Genomic DNA, 11449 nt, shown 5'->3' on the forward strand with positions numbered 1-11449 from the left:
ACTCAGACTGTCACATGTAAGGTCCGCCCACTGTATTTGTTTCCATTTTGCCTCGCCCACTTGTATTGGCCGCGTGGCGCCCCGCCCACTGTGTTCTATAGACCCCCACACGCTCCGCCCACAAGCGGTGAATGCCTGTAGGGAAGGTCAGGTGGATGGCGGGAGGTTATGTGGACTGTCACTGCCATATCACAGCCGAGGAGTTCCTGGAGGTAATGGCTCCGGTCTGCTCTACAGCAAGGCTTTGGTTTGGGCCTAAATAAAATTCTATTCATTCCAGTGCCTCTGCTTTATACAGTTACACTGGAACCTCTAGGACTGTATACTACGTATGTACAGCAATGCAGAGCACACTTATGGATGGAACTATGGAGAGGGGGTGGGGGAGAGGTCCCAGTAAGAGGGGGTAATCATTGGTGATATGAAGAAGAATGGCTCATGAGATGCCTGGAACGGCAATGGTTAAAACACACGGCATGAATGTATCAGAACAGGCAACTCCAAGAAACATCGCCCTAAAAATTAACAATTTACTGTCCTTAAGAGTCTCTGTGTACTTTGCAATCTTTAAAATAAGGGGGAATTTACCTTTGAGAGAAGCTGCAGCTTCTTGGCTCCTCTATGATTAGACTGATCTCGCCGCAGATTGGCTGCTTTAATGGCTCCCAATTAAATTGCTGGGAGTGCTTTACATGCGTGTGCTGGGGGTCTCGTTAGCTCCCCCCATTCACTAACCAAGAGCTGGATCTGATTGTTGGTAAACGTATCAGGTGCCGGGACATGTTTGATGGCACACATCTCCTGTGTAGAGAGTACGTACAGAATCCCCCTCGTGCATTTGCAAGGGGGATGCCCTGTGAATATAAAGGGACCTCTAAGCGATCAAATGCATTAAAGTGGGTATGAAAAAAAAAAACAATGTAAACAAAGGCAGAGAGAAACACCATGCCCGGTATCTACACGAATGAAATATCCCTATAAAAGTCAATGACCTCATCTCAAAAAAATAAATAATAAAATAACGACCCTATGTAATCGGCCCAATACAAGGTGCACACAGTCAGGGGTCTGGGGGCTTCTCTAACCCCGATAGTTAATTTTGTTTCCTTTTAATGCTAAGGAAGCGCTTTATTTTATGTTAAAGACTATACAGAACTGCTGTCAGGAAAAAATACAAGCGAAAGAATCGTTTTTGTCAGTAATTCCTACTGAGATCAGCTTCTCCGTATTATTACATCGATGCTTCCTGGCCTTTGATTCCCGAGTAACCAAAAAAACAAACTTTGAAGTAAAAATAAAGCTGGAAAAAATATTGAGTACTTGTGATCCGTGTCCGGGGCCCCCCGCGGTGAATGTCCTTATCATGCGGCTTTTATTGTTTTTTCCTTTCTTTTTAGGACACAGATGACATCATCATCAAATCAAGAAAAGTATGTGTTTTCTTACACATTATTTAAAGGTGCTGTCCCATTCATTGATCTTTTCTATTGAAGGTTTAATAACAAAATTATCACGTTCTGGGGCAGAAGCGTCTGCTTTTGTGTCACATGACGATTGAGTGTTCCCTGCAAAAGTTATAAACAAGGCAAAATCTTACAGGGTGAAGTTATTATTTGTGGGAAGGGTTCGGGCATTGGTCACTATTGGGAATAATGTCTCCAGTGGTGTATTTTCTTTTAAAGATTGAAGTTCTTCCCTGCCGGTGCCCTGTAGTGGAAAGAAGCTGCAGCCCTTTCTCAATGGCATAGCAAGCTTAGGGTGTCCAGAGGTTCGCTGCCGGGATCATCACTGAACCCAGCAATATGGGGACGGTGCATTGGCAGTATGCGAATATCTGGCCCGCTTATATGCTCATACCCAGTAATGCTGGGTAAGTGGAATAGCCTCCCAGCAAGGGTGGTACAGGCTAACACAGTGAGGGGATAGGCACATGGCTCCTGAATCTTAGGAGAGACCAAGGACTCTACAGCAGGAATAATGGGCCAAATGGGTCTGGTCTGCCATCATATTCTATGTTTCTTGGTTAAGATGAACTATTACAAAGTGAGTTCGCTGAAACGGGGATTGTGTTCCTTTACTGATCTATAAAATATCCAAAATGGGTTTTACTGACCTTTTAAGCACTTACCGATATTACCTGTTCTTTTTCTTCTCTAGGATGGGATCCAGGCTCTCGTTTGCGTTACAGAACACGCAGCAGAATTTGAAAGACTTGTCCATCTTTCAGAAAGGTTTGTTATCTGTGCCTGTATAGAAAAATGTGAAAGTCACTTAAAAACAACTCAAGTGTTAAAATAACTCTTTCGTCGTCTGTCTGCTCAGTGTGGTTTTTAAATAGACTAAATCGCCCCAAAATCACGCGCTACTTACAATGGTGACCTTCATGTGGCTTTAGATATCGCTGAATGTAATGCTGCAATGAAATTATTTTGCGTTGGGTGTAATGAACACCTTAAAAACAAAATCAACCATTTCCCAACTTACTATTATTTTAAGAATGATGTTTTTCAGCAGCACAGCCATTTTTTTAGCAGTTTTTAGCAAAACAGGTTATTCTTACATGGCTTTCACAAGTCGAACGAGTCTGGTCCTCACGGGCATCCTTAAAGGGTCAATCGAGCCATGATATGTGTGATAACTGGGTGGCCCCTTTAAATGTTTGTGGTATCCCCTTTGCAAATGCATGGGGGGGGGTCTGCAGAATCCCCTCTTGTCCATTTACCCCTTTGAAAAAAAGGTAAAACATCTTCCAACAATGCGCCTTATGTAGTATGTGAAATCAAGCAGATACATTAACATTGTAAATATTTGTAACATTGTAAGTATACTTGCCACGCAGCAGTAATACTCCGGGGGGGGGGGATTTAAACACGCGTGGGATCGGTACAGTATCTGACTACACTGAACATAAGACCAGTGGCCGATGAAGGTCTGGGTCTCTACATCAGGAAAAAAACACGCAGCCTGGATGGGGCTGAATGGGTCTGATCAGCCGTCACATTCTATGTTTCTAAGTGTTGAGTTGATACTTTTAGTGCAGTTTATTTAAGAGTCGCTTGATATGTAAGACTCGTACCGCCTGTTATAAGCAGTTCCCATTGTCACTTTTTTATTTATTTATTTGAAGGTTCCCTGACTTTGTAATGCCATGTCTTGGGATACATCCTATTCAGACTACAGCAGCGGGACAGCGCAGTGTTATGGTCAAGGTAATTTGGGACGTTGTGAAGAATTGTATCGCACGTTCTTTCCTTGGAAAAGTATAAAACCATTCACTGCCTGCACCACCAAAAATTTGAGGTTTCTTAACTGTTTTTAAGGCAAACAAGAACATTTCTGGCCGTAACACAATTGCAAAAGGGTTTTCTAACCCTCAATTAGCCTTTTAAACTTAAACTTGGATCAGCGAACACAACGTGCCATTGCATGCATCTTTTAATACTTGAAATGAACAGGATTGGCCTCAGCCCATCGCACCTTTAAGGTGTTATACATGTGACCGGCAGCTGCTATTCCTGTTGAAATCTGTTGGAGTTCAGCTCATTGACTTCAATGGGAGGGCTGCAAAGCATGCGCAGGAAGCATACTTAAGTACACTTCCTGTTTCTAGTAAAGGCTGCCAGGAAGAGGATGAAAATGAGACAAAATCCATTGAAGCCCCTATCTTATTTGGCTGGAGGGATTAAATGAACTGTTTAGGGAAAAAGTGGAGGCAATTGGTCACTTGTGATTATTCATTTTGCAGAAGTAATAGATGCAGAACAGATACAAACGTGTCCCCGTGTGTCTGATATTGGCTTCTTCCTTTTTTGCAAGGATGTGGAAGCAGTTCTGCCTGAGTTTGATAAGTACAAGGACAGTCTAGTCGCTATAGGAGAGGTAAAATATTTATTACATATATGAGCATGTCAATGTATTATAAGAAGATATATCTCAGTGAATATCTTATATGGAGTGTACAACTGGTGCCCAATGGTGTCATTTACCCTTGCTGCAGCTTAGTGGCAAAAGTAAGTAAAAGAATGCCGTCATTTTGTTTTTCTCCTTAAAAAACTATGTTTAAAAGTTTAATGAAATACTACATTTACCTATAAACAGAGAGCTGTCATTCATCTAAGGCCCTCCCCCGTGCATTACAGCTCAGCAGTCTGGTCACCCATAGCCACGCCCACCTGCCGTTTCATGCTCTTGCATGATAAAAAAAAGCTTTGCATGGCCACATTTCCATAGTGATGGCCGGTGGGTGTGATTGAGGTGTTGTGTGTGAAAGGTGTGATGAGAGTTATAAGGCGATCTTAAAAGTAATACCTCTGCTGTGGTGTCAGAGATTGGAAGCCTTAGCAACGAGGAGAGTCTGGATTCAAGAAATACAAGAAAACATACATTTAATGACAGGGGTAATCGGATTTTTGTTGTATGAATGAAGTCACCCCCTTTTAACCTGTCCCAGTAGTGGTGCGTGGCCCCGGGCAATTCAATATTGGCATGAACAGCCTGTGTAATCGCTGTGAGATAACACTGGAAGCACGTTGCTTGTTACATACGTGTTCTTCAAACTCATTGTTCTTTTCTGTGTAGATCGGGTTAGATTTCACCCCTTGGCTCGCTCCTTCCTCGGAACAACGAGAACAGCAGTTAAAAGCGTTCCAGATGCAGCTGGACATTGCGAAACGACTGGACCTTCCCATGTCAGTATGATACTTTTCAAGGGTTAATTGTGCCTTAAAACCATAAGCTTCTTTTTTTTATATATAAGTATAATTTTATGTGTAAATACATCTAGTTTGCAGACTGTTACAGACTATTACTTCATGTGATCGTTAGGTCTCAGATGTTTATAGGCTCGGGTCTGTAACTATAACTATTCTTACTACCAACTGAACTACAAAAAGTCAGCATCGTGTGTGATGAGCAGGATCACATATGATTCGGAGTATAAGTTATAGCTCATGCATGGGCGAGAACTTATAATAACATATTTATAATAAAGTGTTACTGTTCCTTTAACTTTTAGCTTTTTATTACTTTTAGCATTTTTAATTAACATTTTTTCAGAAATGTGCACTCGCGGTCTGCTGGGAGGCAAACAATCGCTTTTCTGAAGGAGCAGGGTAAGGTCATCATAAAAGAGATTCTGGTTACTGCTTTACAATAAAAAAAAAGTCAAATGGGTCGTAATAATCTGCAGCCCCTATTCCTACCTGGATACAATTTTGCTTGGATTTTTCTAGAATGTGGCTCTGCATGTGGTGATGATGCGTGAAATATATATATATATTTTTCTAGGTGCCCAGAAGGTGCTGCTTCATAACTTTGCTGGACGGCCCTCTGTGGCCCTGGAAGGCGTCCAGGCTGGATACTTTTTCTCCTTCCCCCCAGCGATCGTTAGGAATGACCAAGTAAGAGAGGCTTTACCAAACATCCAAAGCCCGGCCGCGACAGCAGTTTGTCGAAACACATCGTGCTTAATTTAGCTTTTTTTTCTCAGACCATTGAATCATTAAAATGTGTATTAAAATATACCTGAGATGTCACCTCTCTATGGGGTTTGTGGGGGAGCAACCAGCACCCAGATCAGCAAAGTTTGGGTAATTGTATGAGTATGTACAGCTATTCACTTTACTGAGAGGGTGGTAGACAAGTGGAACAGCCTTCCATCTGAGGTGGTTCAGGCTAAAAGAGTGAGGGAATTTAAACATACATTTGCCATCACATTCTACGTTTCTATGTATGTAACAGAACTTTTGATAACATTATAATCTATTTTTCTAGTATTTTGAATCGAGGGGTCAGCGAATACTTAGTAAAGAGGATAAGAAACGGAGTTTGACGTATAGATTATATTATATTTGTTTACAGATTAATGTATTTTAGAAAATACTAAATATGATCATGTCCGTATTATGTTTTTTCCCCCACGGATATTAGCGGGCCAAGCTAATCAAACAGATCCCTCTGGAAAACCTCTGCCTAGAGACGGACTCTCCATCCCTAGGACCGACGAAGCAGGTACCGCGCAGAGAATAACTGGAGTTTTACTGCATGCGAGTGGACATATTGCTTGGGATTGACCCCCCACCCATTAGTATGGATCAAATGTAAGCCGGGCTGTGTTTTTACTTTGCAAGAGGTGGTAGCTGAATGGGACAGCTTCCCATCAGAAGCAGTAAAGACTAATATAGTGAGGGAGCTTAAATATGCGTAAATCTAAGATGAGACCAACAGCTGATTAAGGTTTGAGTCTTTACAGCAGCCGATCTGCCGTCAAATTCTGTTCAGGAAACGATGTTCATTCAATACCTGAGTGCTAGTTAGCAGAGTCCTCTTCAGATTGAAGAATTGCTGTGCCGGAAATAAATACACAGCTCTCCCTGGCGGGTAATATTGATCTGATGCTGGGTAGACTTTGCAGTTACTATTAACACAGATAGAACCTCTCTTACCGGTTTAGGTCTGAGTAAGAAACAGCCCACCCTATGGTCTATTTTACTGTATACGGCCCACCCTATGGTCTGTTATACTGTATACGGCCCACCCTATGGTCTGTTATACTGTATACGGCCCACCCTATGGTCTGTTATACTGTATACGGCCCAACCTATGGTCTATTATACTGTATACGCCCAACCTATGGTCTATTATATTGTATACGACCAACCTATGGTCTGTTATACTGTATACAGCCCACCCTATGGTCTGTTATACTGTATACGGCCCAACCTATGGTCTATTATACTGTGTACGCCCAACCTATGGTCTATTATACTGTATACGACCAACCTATGGTCTGTTATACTGTATACGACCCACCCTATGGTCTATTATACTGTATACGACCCAACCCTTTGGTCTATTATACTGTATACGCCCAACCTATGGTCTATTATACTGTATACACCCAACCTATGGTCTATGATACTGTATAAACCCAACCTCTGGTCTATTATACTGTATACGCCCCAGCTGTCGGCTGCTGAACAGTAGGTGGCCCTCCAGATAAACGGAGGATAACACAGCCCTAGATCTTAATTGTCAGAACATCTATCAACATTATTTTCATGGAATGTAGTGAGCAGAGCACGCTCAAGATGATGAAAAACTTTCAAAAAACATATTAAAGTATGGTTTTCACATTCCCCACGTCCACTGCTTACCAACTGGCCTCAGAGCACTTTCCTAAAAGGTTGGTAGGTAAGTGGAACTGCCTCCCAGCAGAAGTGGTAGGGGCTAATACAGTGAGGGAAATTAAGCATACATGGAATAGGCTGAATCTGCCATATAATTCTGTTTCAATGTATGTGTGACACAGGTGTCGCCCCTGTGTATTCACAACTAGCGTCCAACCTCCACTAATCTGATTCATCTCTTCCCAGCAGGAACGGAATATCCCATCAAACATCGGTATTTCTTGTCGTTACATCGCGTCTGTGAAAGGACTTCCACCCGAGTTGGTGTGCGAAGCGACCGCGAGTAATGCTCTGAGGCTCTTCCCGAGGGTCGCCCACAAATTAAATAGCTAACCGGTTCTAGGATTCGGATAACTGTGCAGGTTTGGGGCTCGCAGCGCTGCACCTATTATTCTAATATATTTATTATTATTTATATATATTTTTTGAAGTCTGGGAGTACAATGTCAGCATTTACTTGAAGCAATGGAGTCATCTGAAGCCGTCTAGTAATGATCAGTAGAAGCGTGTGCTGTACGAGCATAAAGGCGATGTTAATGTAAACACTGAACGCCCCGCTCCCTGGACCAGCAGTCCCAAAAATGATGATATGCTCAGATCCAATTAGAAGATATATTCTGATGCAATGGCGAAAAGGAATGTTTTGGACGCTGCTCATGTATTCATTGACTGAGTGGCCATAATCTCAATTCCTTTTGTAAATCCCAGTGAGATTATTTAACTAAACCTTACCGTAACCAGCTTCAGTCTACTGACAAAACCCATTCCGGCAGCGGATGAAGATTAGCAGACGGATGAATCCCTCCTATTCACTGTCTGTCTTCTCATCTCATTTCCACCTTCCCTCCCTGATAAAAGGGGTAATTGTTAGATCTCTCCATGCCTCCATGGATCATCTGCTACGATGACATGCTGTGCAGACCCCCGGTAGCTGTGAGCACTTGGGTAGCGCCCCATTGCCTAAATGACCTGTCCACCCCAGTCATGGTCTTCTAGTGATCTTCTAGTGGTCTTCTAGTGATATATTGGTAGATCATGACCAACATTTGGAACAATATTAACAAAAACACTTGTTATTTTGACATTTTTATTGTAATATTGTAGCAATGTCATTGTTTTTTTTATAACCCTGTCCTTTAAATAATATATTGGCGCACCCAGTTCTTCCTCTAGCCCATATTATTTTACAGAATGGATCTATATATTTGAAATATTTCTAACTTAAATCTCGCTTATCGTGCATGTATGATATCTGGCATGTACAGGAGGTTGTATGCGTATAATTCCTACATGCTAAGAAACTTTAAAGCAGGAGTGAAACTGTCACACAAAGTAATGCGGATTAATATAGGAAGTCATGTCCAGCTTTTATTAATTCATTTAAGATCCCCGACTCGTCCATTCAGCGCAGTCTCCAATCCATAAACCTTCTCCAGCGTTCTGTTCCGGGGTCTTCCGGCATCAGCCCCTTAGGCTGTGTCAGGATGGACTCCTGTTGAGGCTACACCAGATGCGCTGTACCTGAAAAGAAAAATACAAGATCTTTTGACAATTGTTATTTCATCTTTTTCCAAAGGGAAGTCGCTCCACTAGCTTCAATCCGTTTGGTTTACTAAATGAAAATAAATGTAGATCATCCATGTTTACATGATACGGGAAACATCTGGCCTTCCAGAAAGGAAATAGTTGGGTAAATACCTTTTTGAAAGTACCTGTTTCTAGTATAAAAATACAAAAATGTGGAATGTGTTACATGAATGAAATCCATATGCTTTGGTGAGGAGGGGGTAAAACAGCTCATGCCTGCAGTGAATTCATTGATCATTGACTATAGGCTGTGTGCTCACTTTAAATCTGCAGAATCCCCCCATATGCACCCCCCCAGCTATATGCCATGCATAAGATATATATTCAGCATGCACGTGACATGCTTTCCTCCAGTCAGTTCCAGCGCTGTAGGCAGACCACATGCGCATATGTATAGAAAGCAGACTTATTCATTCAGATTCTTTCAAATTACAACAGAATTTGCCGATTTTGTCAATTAATACAAATCTCGGAAAACGAGGCCAGGCGCGCTTCTGTGTCTCACATTTTCTTGTTCTTTGTCTACTTGTTTTTCTGTCTTCTTTCTTTGTCCGCATATCTGTGGACATAACCTCTCGATGAACTTCCGTCAAAATAACGGAGCTTCTGGTGAGGTCCTCTCTCCTGATTGCAAGATTTTGGGGCTTCAGCGGAAGCTCCTCCATTTTGGCGAAGGTTTACACAAGCTTATCGTAGCACAACATAGCAGAGCTTGTGGTGACATCAACTCCCTTGATTGGAGGATCGGGGGAGAGGACGTCACTGGAAGCTACGCCAGTTCACCGGGGGGCTATGTCTGTAAAGATGCAGACAAAGAAGGGAGATAGAAGATGTGAGACGCGGAAGTGGTGTGCAGAGAAGGTAGGGAGGGAGACATTCAGAGAGTGTGAGAGTTAATATGGCCGTTGGACAACAAATTCCATTCACAAAATTAAAATTGGCCCGATTTTCAAGAAACTCCAACTTGACATCAAAAAACCTCAGGAAAAAGTGACATTTTTCTATTTTGCTCAAATGACATGCATTTAATTGTTCACCAATTACAATATTAAAATTTAAGTGTGTCTAACTTATATGCATTCTTTTTATAAAAAACGATTTTGCAACATATATTACACTATGAAGTTAAAAAGTGCTATAAAGAAGCATGTGATGGTGGCACCTAAATGAACATAATCCATTATGTTTTCTTTCCTGAAGATCATACGCTAGCATGCCATTAAAAAAAAATGGAACGTTCTGTTACAGAAGTTTGCAAAGAGCCTTGAATCGAGCTGATATGATATCACGTCTACAAGCCCGAATCGGTGTCAGCCCAGGCTCCCGCTAACCTTGTCAAGACATGCGGCGACGTTTATACGCCATGACCTGAAGATTTATAATAAACCAGGAGAGAGCATCATAAAACATGATTGCCTTGCCGTTGGCTGACTTTAAAGCAGGTCTGGCCTTTGCAGTGTACTAACAAGCCATTTCATATCTCTTTTGGGCTTATGCCCAACACACACACACACACACACGCGCGCACACACACACACACTGCTGCTCCCTGGAACAGACTTAGACCTCCTCCAGCTCGGCAGCTGGATGTTCTATACTGACCCAACCATAAAGAATGCTTATCAAAGCACAAAGTACTTTACCGTGAAAAGTAAAAGTTGTTACCTTCTTAAAACATGTGTTGGCTTTAAGCAGCAAATGACTGGCAGGAAAGCACTCTTGTTTAACCCTTTCAGTCCCCATATGACGTACTTGTATGTCCTTAAAACGTGTAGGATGTACAGGTATGTCCAGGGACTTCTATCAACAGGACTCTACTGATCATGTGTAACGGTGCTTCGTCGTTCCATTAATGCCTGATCATACAATCGACGTTCTTTTACGATAGGACACCCACCGGAAGCTCACTCGAGGACAGGAGAGCCTGCTGGGCTCTCCCATTACCCCCCATGTTGGGTGATTGCAATTATTGCAATCTGCAATGCAGGACTATGGAGCCCTGCTTGCTGATCACATTGGAGAGGGAGAAAAGTAACTTCCCCCTTCAAAAAAAAAAAAGCAAGGGAAAAAATGACTGGCCAAAGGTTCAAAAACCAAAAATACAGAACAAAATTAAAAGTAATTTGCATAGAGAAACAAAATTTAAAGGTAATGCTTGGCTATATTATGCATTAATCAGGGCATTCAGGTATTATATACACTGTATTGAATACTTATTATAATAGAATGTTAAGACTGCTACATTGTTTCAGCTGCTACACGGTATGCGTTGTCAATCATTTCTTTCCGGCTTGTGAGGTTTTATAGCAATTTTGACTCATCCAGATTTTTACAGGAACAGTAAATTGTCACGTGAAACAAAAGCCAACATTAATACGTTGTTGCCATATTCGCATATTTATATTAAAAGAATGGGGACATGGGGGTCCAGAACTTTTTTTTAACTGGTTCCAGTTTTTAAGACTATAAGTCCAATGGCCGTACCTAAGGATCATGAAGACAATTCTAGAAACATCAACTTACGCTTACCTGCACCTGAGAAATGCCTCTTTTCCTTGTGTTTCGAGGGGAGACCGCCCCAGGGGAGCCTTGAACATTTCGGTGGGGTGTGCGCATTCTGACAAAGCTTTGTGTCCTTCTGCGGGAAGTGTCTCCTTTCGCGTCTGACCCAGTAC

The 11449-nt window shown here is 42.0% G+C and overlaps 1 protein-coding gene across 3 annotated transcripts; it reads left to right on the forward strand.

Annotated features, from left to right (window-relative positions):
* Positions 1-79: 79 nt before the first annotated feature.
* LOC128483804 (putative deoxyribonuclease tatdn3-A) lies at positions 80-10296 on the forward strand. 3 transcript variants are annotated; one of them, XR_008351104.1, is made up of 12 exons: positions 80-212; positions 1398-1430; positions 2158-2231; positions 3128-3209; positions 3817-3879; positions 4579-4688; positions 5056-5111; positions 5287-5399; positions 5929-6009; positions 7374-7549; positions 8764-8877; positions 9975-10296. XR_008351104.1 is itself a non-coding variant. In XM_053460100.1 (11 exons), exons 1-10 carry the CDS (start codon positions 132-134, stop codon positions 7518-7520), a joined length of 840 nt encoding a protein of 279 aa, XP_053316075.1. In that variant the 5' UTR covers positions 80-131; the 3' UTR covers positions 7521-7549; positions 8764-9035. The 3 variants fall into 3 exon arrangements, 2 of the variants coding, with proteins under 2 accessions (XP_053316075.1, XP_053316076.1); XM_053460100.1 differs by lacking the exon at positions 9975-10296 and having other exon boundaries at positions 8764-9035; XM_053460101.1 differs by lacking the exon at positions 9975-10296 and having other exon boundaries at positions 7377-7549; positions 8764-9035.
* Positions 10297-11449: the final 1153 nt, after the last annotated feature.

Source organism: Spea bombifrons, chromosome 3, assembly GCF_027358695.1.
Source record: "Spea bombifrons isolate aSpeBom1 chromosome 3, aSpeBom1.2.pri, whole genome shotgun sequence".
NCBI classification, from domain to species: Eukaryota; Metazoa; Chordata; class Amphibia; order Anura; family Pelobatidae; genus Spea; species Spea bombifrons.